Source organism: Pseudoliparis swirei, chromosome 1 (assembly GCF_029220125.1).
Source record: "Pseudoliparis swirei isolate HS2019 ecotype Mariana Trench chromosome 1, NWPU_hadal_v1, whole genome shotgun sequence".
NCBI lineage: Eukaryota > Metazoa > Chordata > Actinopteri > Perciformes > Liparidae > Pseudoliparis > Pseudoliparis swirei.
In genome coordinates, this window is record NC_079388.1 from 13,480,219 (window position 1) to 13,494,876 (window position 14,658).

Below are 14,658 nucleotides of genomic sequence, written 5' to 3' on the forward strand. Positions count from 1 at the left end.
TATTAAAATTCATCTTTGGCGATAAAACAATGTTCACAGCTAGACATTCAAGTGTCGTGTTCAGTTCAATTTCATTACATTTTAGAGTGTCTCTAACATAGAGTAAAACTCCCCCCCAGCCCTTGTCAGTGGTTCTATCTTTCCTATAGCATGTGTAGCCAGGAACATCAATAATGCTGGTCGGGATGTTGCTATGCAGCCAAGTTTCACTCATTGCTAGAAAATCTAGGTTAGAGTCCGTTAGCAGATGTTCAATCTGGTCCCGTTTTGGCACTATACTACGGATATTCAAGTGTCCGCCTAATATTCCCTTAGGTTTAGACGTAGGCTCCCATATTACCCTTGCATGATTTACAGTCTGGAATATATCCTTTATTGATTATTAATTCTTCTCTGCATTTGACCCATCCTGAGTTATTAAGGAGCAGTGGGCTGCAGTGAAGCGCCCAGGGGTTCAGTGTCCTTGTAACCTTCTGGTTGCGGGGCGACCACTCTCCCCACTGAGCTACAGCGAGCATATGCCTTTTTAGTAAGCATTACGTTATGGTTGTGTATTTCTGTGAATGGGCAAATGGATTATATTGATGCGTATTCATCTGTAGAACATATTGTTCCAAATGCATCGTGAACACAGACATTACACACTCTGGCACTAATATAATGGAAGACAACCGTTCTCATGTGAGGGGTACTGTATAAAAATATAGGAAAAACAATCATCTGGTAAAAATCAGAACTTACTAAATCATCCAAAGTAAACATGAGCAGATATTAAGACAAATCATAGCGCATAGTGTATTAGGATCTGGATCAGACAACCAAATCATAAACCACCAATCAATACTCTAAAACATCGAACATAGAGAACACCCACATGTTTCCAGTTTTCAAATCACAGCTCAATTTCCCATTTCCCGACTGAAAAGAGGATAACCGTGTAGAAATCTGGACACATTTTTATAGTATCTTATCATTCCATTTCACATGAAAAAATAAAACATTAGAAAGTTGGTTTAATTCAGCCCCCCAGCTTGCTCTAGACAGGAGCAATACCTCGCTGGTACTGCTAAGACAAACTAAAGTGTGTGTGTGTGTGTGTGGGTGTGTGGGGGTTTGTGTGTGAGTACAAGGGTTTGGGTCATGTCCGTGTGCAATGCACAGCCCTAAAGATTGCCCCTCTGTCTTGCTGCACTGACCCTTCCCTCTGATAAAATGTAGTTGCAAGAGTAGAGGTAAGTGCTGTGTGTGTGAGTGTTTGTATATACTCAGGAGAGAGGTTGAGGGCGAGAGTCGGCACCTGAGTATCATTTCTTCGGTCACTTCTACCGAGTGGAAAACCAAGGTCGGACTCTTCTCATGCCACTCTCTTGTGATCCATGAAAAACACCTGCCCCAGTGTGCTCTGTGTTGCTTTGGCATGCGAGCAAAAAAAAAGACTCATCCTGGACACTGATTTATAATACACCTCCCTTCATCTCTCAGCAAGACCACCCACCCATATCCCTTTGCGATCCTTTACAGCGTCAGCATGACAATGTTTCTATGGCAACAGCATTCCACTGCAGAGGCAAATGTGAGCAGTCATCGATCTGTACGTGTGACTCTGTCATGTACATACGTCTCACTGCTGTATGTGAAAAGACTCGCTGTAAAATGCCAAACTGGGTTTGATAGATATTTATATCGATATTTTTGGCAGATCTGTATCAGAGGGAGGCGGGCAAACAAGAAATAATGGCTAGGAAAGGATAACGATGTTAGGCTGCACTGTCAGAGTTCAGCTTAGATTTTATGTCTTACATTTGTGTTTTATAAGGATTATAAGCTTCTCCTTGGGTAATACAATTCTTCCAACCAGAAACTAATGAACAACCACAAACAAGCATGTTTAAGAACACTAATGTTGTTTTTACACTCTTGAAAAACACTATCTATCTCAACCGTAGCACATTTATATTTTGGTCAGTGTGCCACTTTGGCCCAGACTGAAACAGCTCAGTAACTATTGGTTTGATAATAAAAACTCCTACGATGGCTTATTGCAAACTCCTGATCAGGCTAATGTTTCGTGGTAATCTTGCATGCCCATGCTTTGAATTAATTGTTTTGGCCATCGTTGCATTGATTGCCCTTTCATTAGCTTTGCTGGACTGTAAATCCATCAAAATGCTCATCTTGTTATGGAACCGAGAGAAAGACAGGCTGAAAGAGAAGACAGAGGGTGAGGGGGTGGAGGGCAGAACGATAGACTGAATGACTGTGCCGTGTGGGAGTTGGAAGGTTTGAAAATATCTAATAAGAGAAAGAAAAATGGGGGGAAAAGGGCAATTTGAGATTGAGGAAGAAAGTGAAACGAAAACAAAGCCAATTTGGCAGTTTGGATGCATACAAGGGCTGTGTGTGTGTGGGGGGGGGGTTGTGAGTGTGAGTGTGTGTGAGCACAAGGGTTTGGGGGCACGTCTGTGTGCATGTGCAGGTATGAAACAAAGTCAGCCTGTGGGGCTGAGAAAACTAGATTCTGAATCCATTTTGAAGGCACACAAATGACCTTGAGGCCCCATAGCCAGAAATACACTGTCCTGCACCAATCTGATTCAACTACTCTTCATATCTGCTGCTGCTGCGAGAGAGAGAGAGAGAGACTGTCTTTCCAGTAGCTTATAAAAAGTCCATTATGGTACGCTTGTATCAGTTTGGGCTCTCCCAGATGGACCCTGGAGTAAATGGACAGCACCAGAGAGCTATAAACTCAGATTTGATATACGGCTGGGAAACAGCTCTGTGTGTGTTTGTGAGTGTGCTTTTATTAAGTGGGTGCATTTAATCATATACGCTGCACTGAAAGAGCTGACAGTAGTCGACGGAAGACATTTTCGCGCCACTGTTTTGTCCACGCTATATACTTAACAGTTGTTTAACCATATTACCATATGCAATGCTCTGTCAAACACACGCACGCATACACACACACATACATACTGTCATGCCAGCAGGCTTAAATCGCGGCTCAGTCTGACAAAGGAGCCTGTGGCTCTAACTGGCTCTGCTCCAATCCTATTCCCCAGCCTGCTGCTTTGTATGGGCTTTAAACCGCTTTACTACAGGACGTTTATTCATCAGCCACATATTTACCTCTTATTGTATACGTGTGTGTGTCTGTGTGTCTGTGCCACGTTGAGACACACTTGAGCTTTGGTGTGACTTCTAATGTGTGTATTTAGATGCTCAATATGCTGTGTTCACGTTTTCACACGAGTGTGTGTTCATCGCGTGTAATCCGGCGCTCGTTGCATCGAGTTGAGGAAGCCGACAAAAGCCTCTGCCTGCTGAGTGTTATCGCTCAGCGGGGTAGGAGTGTCACTTTTCCCTTCAACATGCTACTTTATCAACAGTTTATTCAGAACAAAGAGAGAAAATCATGTCATTTTCACACGAATGGGGACAAAAAAAGTACCTTTCATGGACTAAAAAAAACGTAAAAGTCTCAACAACACAAGGACAACTGCCCTGTTGCACTTCACAGAATGAACATCTTTTACTCAACAAACATTTCTAAACACAGTAATACCCATAACCAATAACTCCTTACATGTCACTAAGTCTGTTACAATGTTTGTGATTAAATAGCCGTGACAAGTTCTGATACATATTGCCTTTTTTTCCCCTGAGATATTTGGCGAGAGCTTAAAGGGGTTGACAAAGGCAAAGTGTAGCCCTGTTATTTAATTCACACAGCTTTACTTTTGTTCTGACATCAAGTGTTCTCATTAAGTAGGCTCACTAGGTGCAGAGAAAATGCTTTTAGCAGACCCTTGACTGTGTAGACTCAAATGCCCTTACATCCTACATCATATATTGATGACGACCTATAATTGTATAGTGTGCATGCACTGAAATGCAACTATAGCAAAGGTGGTCTCTACATTTTTAGAGCAATATTCTAAAAGGCATTTTGATTTCACTTACTCTTCTGTCAGACGACATTAAAGCATCAGCACTACTACAAGGAAAATATCAAACTTCTGCCCCTAACCAGTCATAGGAATACAGATGGAAAATAGATTCCACTGGAGTTGAAGAAAAAGCTAAAATGGGTGGAAAAAAGTAGGGATGAGAAAGTGCAAGAAGTTTTGATGAAGTGTGCGATGATGATTCCATTAAAGTGCGCTGCACAACATTAAACAATATCAGGGGGTTTGTAAAGGTCAGTACTCTCAAGAGATTTCTCCATATTGATCTTTAACTTCGATTGTGCAGGACTCTGCACCGGTGTCCATCTTAATCCTCTTTTGTGCCGTAGACCTAAGGGCGAGAGAGAGAAAGAGAGACAAACAGACACACAGAGTTAGAGAGAGATAAAACTAGAGAGAGAGAAAGATATGAAGAGAAATGTAATCCTCACCGGTAATTTTATGTGAGGCATTACTCTGTCCTGCTTCACTGACCTCTGTGTCACAGAAGCACAGAAGCAAAGAGTATAGACCCTCACACAGGGCTTAGTTTAGGCCCAATTCTGCCAGAAAATGATTCAGAATCTCCCAGATCGGGACCGGCACTTTCTCTGTTGGTCTAACATCTTGCTGAAGTTCGGAGTATCTTGTCAACCATTGATTTACCACTGACGTTAATCACGTATCTTTTCAGTAGGCAGTCAGACCTTAGACCTATACTCATCGCACTTCAGTAGATCAGTGTTGTTAGCAGCTCATGTTTTGCTAAGAACATGGGCTGCTGGCTTTGTGGCACCAAAAAAGAACAGCGGGATGCTTTTGAAAAGGATGAAGAGAACCTCTGTGCCCAGTTACAGTTTCGGGGGAGGATTTAGCGGTCAATTAATAAGTATTTACCTCAAACTGACCCACCCCTCAAACGCAGACTGGCCAATAACAGCTGCACGGTGGTGTAGTGGCTAGCACTGTCGCCTCACAGCAAGAGGGCCGTGGGTTCAATTCCCGGTCGAGGCGGTCCTTCTGTGTGGAGTTTGCATGTTCTCCCCGTGGCAGCGTGGGTTTCCTCCGGGTTCTCCGGCTTCCTCCCACAGTCCAAAGACATGCCGTCAGGTTAATTGATCTCTAAATTGCCCATAGGTGTGAATGTGAGAGTGAATGGTTGTATGTCTCTATATGTGCCCTCGATGGACTGGCGGCCTGTCCAGGGTGTCCCCTGCCTTCGCCCTATGTCAGCTTGGATCGGCTCCAGCGCCCCCGCGACCCTAATGAGGATAAGCGGTATTGATAATGGATGGATGGATAGAGACAGCTCAGACCATGGTCCGAAAACTAGGACGCCAGGGGCACACTGTGTTTGCCACAATACTGTCTCACAAATATTAGGCAAAACAGTGTTGAAGAACAATTCAGATTTAGTCTGTGACATGTCCTACAGATAAAGACTTCAAAACAAAAGTAATGTTGCTGGTATGATGTCAATATTTAAAAAGATGCATGAAATAGACCTTTCTTTTTGATTTTCTCTGAATTTTTGTTTTCTCTTTTCCAAAATGTAGACAATATTTACTCAAGGATTGCAGTTAGTGACAGTGTGGCCTCGATGGTAGCCCGACAGCTTGACGTAGTTTCTGCTGGTTTAGCACATTGCAAAGTGTCAATTATGTCAATTGCAGTGAAGAAGCTGGAGAGGACAAGGAGTGGGTGAAGGGTTTGTGTTTGAGTTCAACTCAATTTCTTGTTTTACCATTTTCTGCTGTTTTAGGATGAATACTGTTGTGGTGAAGATGACAGTAACAATGAGTGAAGTATAAAGCCACAGACTGTGGAAATGTAACCCACAAATATCTAGGATCACTTTATCTGGGCACGGCATCTTTGGTCCAAGACGTGAAGGTAACACTGGTAGCTAAGTATTTGTATTATGCACTGACCTGAGTATGGCTAATAACACATTTATATATCAGAGCTGTTGGTATGTGCATCTCTACTCTCATATTGATTGCTACATTAATGTTAACAATATTCTGACTTTTCTTAACCCTCCTGTTACCTTAAGGGTCAATTTTACCCCATTCAATGTTTAACCCTCCTGTTACCTTTATATTTACTGACATATTTTATCCTTGGGGTCAATTTGACCCCAGCAATTAAAACCTCCAGAAAATTATTAGAATTAATATTGTTTTCCAAGTTTAAGTGTGAGGTACTTTATGTTTGTTTGTTGACTACATAAATAGCCCTTTAAATATATAAAAAAGTTGATAGTTCTTATATGTTTGACACAGTGAAAAACAGCCTGGGGTCAAATTGACCCGAAAGAACACCGACATTAAACATTGATTGGGGTCAAATTGACCCTAAGGGTTAATAAGGCGATGCAGCAAAGTTAAAGTATCCTAATTGAAAAAAACAATAACATTGTTCCTGTGGTCAAATATGTACCTTTGGCCTTGAAGCAAAAGTGGTCTTCTTGAGACTGGGAGAGAGAGTAGTACAGCAAACAATTAAAGAGAAAGAGCTTGAGGATATAAAATGAGTTGTTTCTGTAAAGGGCCAATTTAGAGGGCTGTTTGCAATGACTGTTGAGCAATCATGTCAGACCTTTCGCACAGTTCCAATAAATTCATGTTTGTGTGTATTGGGAGGCCTGGGAGGATGTGCTGTGCATGCATGGGTTTTTGTTCTTCCTCAGGTCAACCCTTTGATGGGAGCTAATCCGAGGAAATTTCATTATCAATCACTTTTGCACTCTAACATACACACACGCACACACACACACACTAGCACATTACATGTAGATAATGTACCTTAGATCTACTTTGCATGAATAAAACCACTGCAAAGGATCCCATGGGCAACAAGTACCCAAGTAAAAAGGATCTGCTATATCAAAGAATGTTTTCATGCCGAGGGAGTTGATTAAGTCTTGTGTCGCTGAAACTAAGCCTACAAATCCATTTGCACAGATTCAGAACAGACTGCGCTCATGCCTCCATATGCTTGTACCAATTGAGATGAAACCGACTTCGATATGTTGCAGGATTTTACTTTCTCCGTACTTTCTCTCTACTTTGTCTCTCTCGGCAAACGTTCAATTTCAACTCATGCTCACTATTTATTCAAGGTGTTCCACTTCAGATCCGCCCTCTGGTTTATCAGATTCAGGCTTTTATCCTGTGTAGCTCCATGTTATTTATATTTGTACCATGAAAAAAAAGATATACAAATAGCTTACTTACTTTGCTAACAATTCACATTGTATTTTAGCATGTATATTCTTATTGACAATTCATTGACATTCAGAATACACTTCCTCCTGATTTTCTGAGATTATACTGTAGACTTCATGTTCTAGTATCTGTTTCTGCACATTGTGTATTGAAATGTATCAGCTTGATCTTTAAATATTATGCTACAAGTAGCAAGCCAAGGAATTGTAGGCGTTTGTATTTGTATTTTCCAGAGACGTGTTTTGGATGTACTAAAAAACGTGATTTTTTGACTCCCCGGAATGTACAAAGTGGATGTCTCATCAGGACTTACTACAACTTTAAAACCAAGTTTCTGGATGCCATGGAAAAAGTGCATGTAATAAACAAACTAGATGTCTTACACATTTAGCTTCATACTGCAATTCATATATGTAACTGTACAATTAAAAATGCATGGGAAAAAAAGAGAAATATCCGTCTTTTGTTGATTGCAGACCCATATAATGATGATGATCTGAAGGTGAAGACGCAGAGACCTCGATCAGCTGACCAGCCAGGTGTGTTTCAGGCACAAACTGGTGAGTATTGTGGTGTGTGCATGAGTTCACAGCCTGGAACAGAAGTCCCCAACTTGACGTTTGACGTTTGACGTTTACGTATGTGTAACTAAAAATAAAGAGTTCCTTCACATCATCATTATTCATTTACCTTCTGAAGCATGGCTGCACTCCAGGACAGCTGTAGTTGGCCATTCTCATGTGTGGATATGTAAAAGAGTGTGTGTTAGACTTTAAAAGCTTGCAAAATTAATACCATTGGAAAAGAGAAAATAAATTATTCATGACATGAAGTATATGATGGAAGTCACATGCATGGCCTTATACATACATGACATCATGTTAGCTGCTTCAAGCACAGTAGGCTAGACTCACACAGTAATATGTGCACACAAACACACGCACATGGTTCCATACTAAAGTGCTTAGAGGAGGGACTCCCTACCGCGAGGGAAACCCCTGGCTCCGCCTCGTCCTTCTCCTCTGCCGCATCCCCCCCCCCTCAAACCTCACTCACCCCCTCCGCCCTTCTCCCCATTCTTCCATTCCTCCAGGCATGTGTGATGAGCTTAAGCCCTGACTCACGGCATGTTAATGAAGATGTAATGCGATGAACGGACATGCAATTAATTCGATTTCCTTCTTTGCCATGTGATGACGCCTTTACCAAAGGACACAGCGCTCATAAACAATTTAGAATAAGCGAAGCGAGATGACTTCACACATGGTTTCCGATTTTAAGGGCGTATCTCGGAGGTTACAATGAGACTCCTCAGTGGCCTGGAGAACTTAAAACACACAAAGATGTCTGAACACCCAATCGTTTCCACTACATTAACATTCTTTTTTGGCATGAGTATTAATGTTGTTGATTCTCTAACAGTATCATCATTCTTATGAATATTCAATCACGGTTTAATCACACTAAGTGAAGAACTTGAATCAAAAGCATATCATCCAGACTAGTATAGAATGCAGGAATAACATATATTGGGTATTGATATCGCATCACAAGTCAGGCCGTGTCAACATGATAGACTGTGAAATTATACCACAGAACAATAAAAGTGAAGCTCTCATATATCCAACAATTGATAATCGCGTGCACTCTTAACTATAACCTAGAGTGGAAAAAGAAGAGGGAAAAAAAGAGTCCATGAAGCTAAAGACTAGTTGATTATTGTAACCACAAAGCCCCCTTATCATCTGTCAAATAGTCCTAGACTTTTCTCTTGAAAATTGCATGGCAAACAATTTAGTTTGACTTCTTTTATTGTAGTACTATTGCAGCGGTGTCACAATCATCCATAGTCTTAAAGATGTCTATAATGTAGGCTACACACAGCTGTAAAGCTATGGTTTTATTAGACACCACAGGGTCCATCTATCAACAAGCCCACAAGAGCTGGAGGACCACCGAATACTTCACAGGCTTCAACGTTTTAAAATAATTATTTATATTATTCACTTATATATTACGTTCAATAGCTTAGTCCACTGTCCACATTCTCTAGCCCTCTCTGTCACTCTCAAACAAAGGCACAGCAAGCTGCTCGTCTCTGTAATTGTCTCAGTCCTTGGTCCAAAAGTCAAAATGTATTGACAAAAGACACACGTAGTCATTCACAATGTCTTTTTTAGGGTACAAAATAATCTTCAATCCATATTTCTTCGTGTTAAGCCTCTCCAAAGCAGAATTCCCATTTTGGCCCAAAGCACTGCCCCAAAGCAAATGCGTGTATTGACGGTCTAGCAGCATTCTATACAACCACAATAACACAAAATATTATATATATTTTTTTTTTAGGCTGAAAATATATGTTGTGTCCAGTTTATACAGTAGTCCTAATTCTCACAATTTATAATTATTGGACATGGTCTGGATTAAAGAATGTACCTGCTGGTACCCGGATCATTATTTTTGGGGGGATTGTTTTGGTGAACAACCAACCTTAAAGTTCCATCTGCGTCTACAACTAAAAACACCTTTCTCTTGACCTTGTTTTGCTCTACCTGACTCGTGGAAACATCGGCATCATGAAACTGGAATCATTGTGAATCCCCCTGTTTCTGTCCACCTCCGTCTCGCTCCTCAGGTGACCCTGCGGCGGAGGAGTGGTCACAGTGGAGTGTGTGTTCTCTCACATGTGGGCAAGGCTGGCAAGTGAGGACGCGGTCATGTGTTTCCTCTCCCTACGGGACACTTTGCAGCGGAGCCCTGCGGGAAACTCGCATGTGCAACAACACCGCTACCTGTTCGGGGGAGCCGGGGAGCACAGGTTCAGGTACGTTTACCACAATCTGACATGGCAGCCTCTCAGCATTCGCTAAATTTAGTTTAGCTTAATGGTTAGTTCTGTTTTCTCACAGCAAGAATGATGAGGGTTCAATATTCTGCGTTGAGTGTACTTTTTTCCATTTACATAGTAAACGTGCAATGGGGGTACAACATGCCACGACTTTATTTATTTCCAAATCTGTGATGGACATTGCCATCCAACTACCCACACGGCATGCTGTGATTTGTATCCATATTTTGTGACACCAGGAAGAGATTCAAAGTTGAGAAAATACAATAAAAATGTTGAGCAGTGTTGCAAAAATGATTTTTGAATATTATGGTGATCTCAATTTTGTATTGTTGAGTAAGTAGGAAATTTGACTAAATGCTGCTTCAAACCATGCATGCTCTGTTTAGCACATTGCTCAACAATGAAACATTCACTTATGTATTTACATGTGTTAAGAAAGCTGAAGAAAATGTTGACCAATGGCATAATGAAAATAATGACACTTCTGAGGAAGGTAGGCCGCACAGAAACATCACATGAGATGTGTTCAGCCAAAACATAATCTAAACATGTAAGACAGAAATTCATACTTTCAAAAGGAGAGCTAAAGAGACCTAATCTAGGAAGTGTGTATATATATATACTGTATATATAATGAAAAACTAAATCCTCAAAATCAAAATCTATTATAGCTAAACACACACACACACACACAAATGTATTTAATGTAAATAATGCTGTAACAGTTTTTGAGGATTTAATTTTTCATTTAGATGCAAGGGCAGCACCAAAATATATTCAACCAATCAAATACAATTGTCATCTGCTCTGCCATTCAGGGTGAGTGTATTCAATTATATATGCTCGCTACACAAAGGCAAGAGCACGATGAAGAGCACATCGTCCATCCTCGCTCTGCCACATCCAACACAATCAAGCCAGATCACTTCACTGAGGGAACTTTTCTATTACTCATCCTGAATAATGTTGAGTTCTGCTCTGGTCTGATTGCCAGGGTAAGTCTTTACGAGATGAAATTGTGAAGTACTGCCTGTCTTGCTCTGGTTTGATTGGTCGTACTGATTGCATTTGAACTGGCGTCCTGTATGGCACTGGCTCTCTCCTGTCCGTAACTCTTTCCCTCTTCTAATCCACTGCTTATGCTCAGTCCCCAACCAGAGCAAACGTAGTGCTGCTTGGTCAAACCACAGTAGGTGAATCATCGAGAAGAAGCAAACCTCCTAGCCCCTCATGCCAAATTGGCTTTCTTTATCCTGCAGACAAGCAAAGGTAGCATATATGTTTTTCAGTTCTATTACTATATGAGATGAGCAATACAGGTTTCAAGATTTTTTTTTTAAATCCAGGGGTTAAGATCTCTGTACCTTGCTCCACATGTGTGTTTCAAAGTGTACTCCATGCGTGAACCTATCAAGGTTTGCAAAAGGCAAGGACTCTCTGTCACCTGAGGAACTGCATCGAGAGTGGCGTTTTGGAAAGTAGATGAACAACATCATCACTGGTGTTCGTACCAACGTGGGCCAAGTCAAAACTAATTCTGTTGACATGTATAGCTTGATGAATAAAGAAAAAGAAAACCTACAATGGATCTTTATGGAATATGAATCCTTCTGAATCAAAAAGAACTCAATTCTGAGCCAGATATGATATCCGTATACTCCACAGCTTTCTGCACAATACGATGACAACACGAGTGATGTTGTCCTGGCTGTCTGACTAGGGCAATGATTGGGAGCTGACCACGAGCCTGGCTCAGGAACATTAAAAAAGACATCTGTGTTCCTTAACTGCCAGTGAGGATAATGAATGCCATCTCTTCTGGTTGGTAGACAGTGGGTTAGTCTCTAGGCTAATCTCCCTAATCCTAGTAATACCTATGGGAATACATCACATAAAGATGGAATGACTGTCCTCCATACACAGCCATTCTAATAATGACAGTGTTACCTTTAAGAACAGACTATAACATTAAAAGCAATGTCCTTAACTTCTCTGGGAACAGGTAATTCAAAGCAAAAGTGGAGCTCCTGCTGTCTAAATGTGAGTGTCCCAACGTGGGGTGTAGTCACTGGGCTTCAGCTGCTACGTGTATAGAGCCCCAGGATTGGACAAGCCCTTTATGTCCATTAGTTACTTAAGAGTTAGTAATTGAGCAACTCATTTGTATAGGGAGCAGCACCTATGTGGTTGAGTAGGCTTGTCCTGATTTACTAAGCATATATGCACATATCAGTAACTAAAAACTGGTAAATATATTCAAATTAGACTAAAGCTTCCTGTGTGGTGTCTCATTGCGAGTGCTTTTGTGTACTCACCCCTTAGCAAATATGTTCATGAATTTCTCTGTGTACCACATATTGTGTGCGTTTGTATGTGTGCATTTGGCATATTATGTGTGTTTGTTATGTTAATATGTAGTTGTCATAGCGTTGTGGGTGTTACTAGGTCCATTGCTATTTAAGTAATCCCTACTTATATACAGGACTGTCTCAGAAAATTAGAATATTGTGATAAAGTTCTTTATTTTCTGTAATGCAATTAAAAAAACAAAAATGTCATGCATTCTGGATTCATTACAAATCAACTGAAATATTGCAAGCCTTTTATTCTTTTAATATTTAATAATTTTTTAATTGCATTACAGAAAATAAAGAACTTTATCACAATATTCTAATTTTCTGAGACAGTCCTGTATATCCATAAAATGGAATTCAGTGTCTTCTATTTGCATATTCTCTAAGATGAGACGTGTAAGTTAGGAGTCAGTCTGTGTTTATTTATGTTTATCAACTGCCCCGTAAAAGAAGAAGAAAAAAAAGAGAGACAAGAAGCGAAAGAACCATTTTCTTTCCTGGTTGATGCGTATGCTCATCTTGTTTTTATGCAAATGTTCCAACACGATTAGTATGTCTAAGTGCCTCATTTTCCATTCAGTGTCGATATAAATATCCTCAGCCGCTCCTTTGATGAAATATTGGTTGCGGTGTTATGTTCCGTTTAATATTTCATTTTCCCCACTTCTCTGATGTTTCTGACGTGGTTCTGGAGGGCTGGAGGGGCACTCCTGGGATTGCCTCAATGGGATCACACCAAATTCAAATGGACTGAACATGTGGGGGTGGCAGCAAGCAAACATAACGTTGTTAATGAACTTAATGTGGTTGACTTTTTAAAATAATGTTCTTTTTTTCTTTCTACTTTGATTCACAATCTATATGTCATTGCTTGATCTTTGCTGCTGGATTCAAGCTTTGTATTCTCCTTAGTTTGTTCAACAAACATATAGTACAGTACACAGAGGCAGGCACACACACCTACACAACTACACACGCACACACAGACACAAGCAGTGTGGGTGGATACATCTCTTTTACACGTGAGTTAGGATTATGTTGGTCTGCAAGAGTTAGTGAACATCAAAGAAAGTAGCTTGGACAGAAAGCTAATGAAGTGGAAATGCAATTTTTTTCTCTTTTTTTTCATTGGTAAAACTCCTAATTCAAGGCGATACAGATAATCAATTGTAAGTAATAGTCTGGCACTCGACAAAGTAAGCTAGGCAGTAATTGGTCCAGCAAATTAACTTTTTTTTTTCCTTCAGAAAATATACTGTAGAAGAAGGCGTTTATGCCCCAAAGCGTGCAAAGTGGAGTACCGCCCACTTTTGTTCGATGTTGCTATTGCTCATTTGTCATAGATTCAGTGACATTTAAAACATGGAGTGAAACAACGGTGCATTATGAATACAGTGTGTCTGGGTCAGTGCATAGCCAAACGTTGAAACATCACACTTCCAATAATCAGTCAAGCAAGAGACTGAGGCTGCATTCAAGGATGTAGTCACAGACTCATGGCAGTACCACACAGATGACAAACACACACGTGTGCACACGCACACTGCCTATTACATATCATTTTGAATAATGCAGCCTATGACCCCAGATGAAAATGTCTGCTTATGATGGTAATGCTTAGCATCAATATGTTTCATGTTCTTCTCTATGCATTCGCAAAAGCTCGAAATATAATACTGAATATCTTTATACATAATGCATCATTATGTAAGTATATAAGTTAATTGCATAGATTTAAAAGACGTGTTTGGAAGTCATACATCCTTATTATGCGTATGCTTATTCTCTGTGGTGATGTGAATGTGCGCTGTGCTAAGGGTGTTTGAGGTTTTATCTCTCCATATCAGAGCTTAATTGCATTTTTCAGTTACATAATTTGAATCTATCTCTCTCAGATTTTTATCTCTGGAGGTCATAAACTTGAGTTTTGAGATATGCATCTGACACTGTGGTTTGATTACCACTGATCAGTTTATTATTATTATTAATAATAATAATAATAATTCAAACTTGTATAGTGCTTTTCTAAATACAAAAATATGCTTACATGGGGACAAGAGGAACAAAAGAAAAATTGAAAGACAAAGCAAACAAAACAAACGGAACAAAACAAAAATGGAAAAACAAAGCAAACAAAACAAACAAACAGAACATACACAGCAAAGTGGGGAAGCTGTGTGCGTCATATCGGCGGTAGGGGCAGGGGTTTAGCAGGTGAAAGTGAGTTGGAAGAGGTGTGTTTTGAGGGATTGCTTAAATGATGGTAGGGTGGG

General features: G+C 40.4%; 1 protein-coding gene across 1 annotated transcript in view; it reads left to right on the forward strand.

Moving 5' to 3' along the window:
• Positions 1 to 14,658, forward strand: part of adgrb2 (adhesion G protein-coupled receptor B2) — a 211,605-nt gene that overhangs the window by 92,850 nt on the left and 104,097 nt on the right. The window contains exons 3-4 of the mRNA XM_056417315.1: positions 7,657 to 7,740; positions 9,816 to 10,004. Coding sequence (XP_056273290.1) covers positions 7,657 to 7,740; positions 9,816 to 10,004 — 273 coding nt within the window. The remainder of the gene's footprint in view (positions 1 to 7,656; positions 7,741 to 9,815; positions 10,005 to 14,658) is intronic.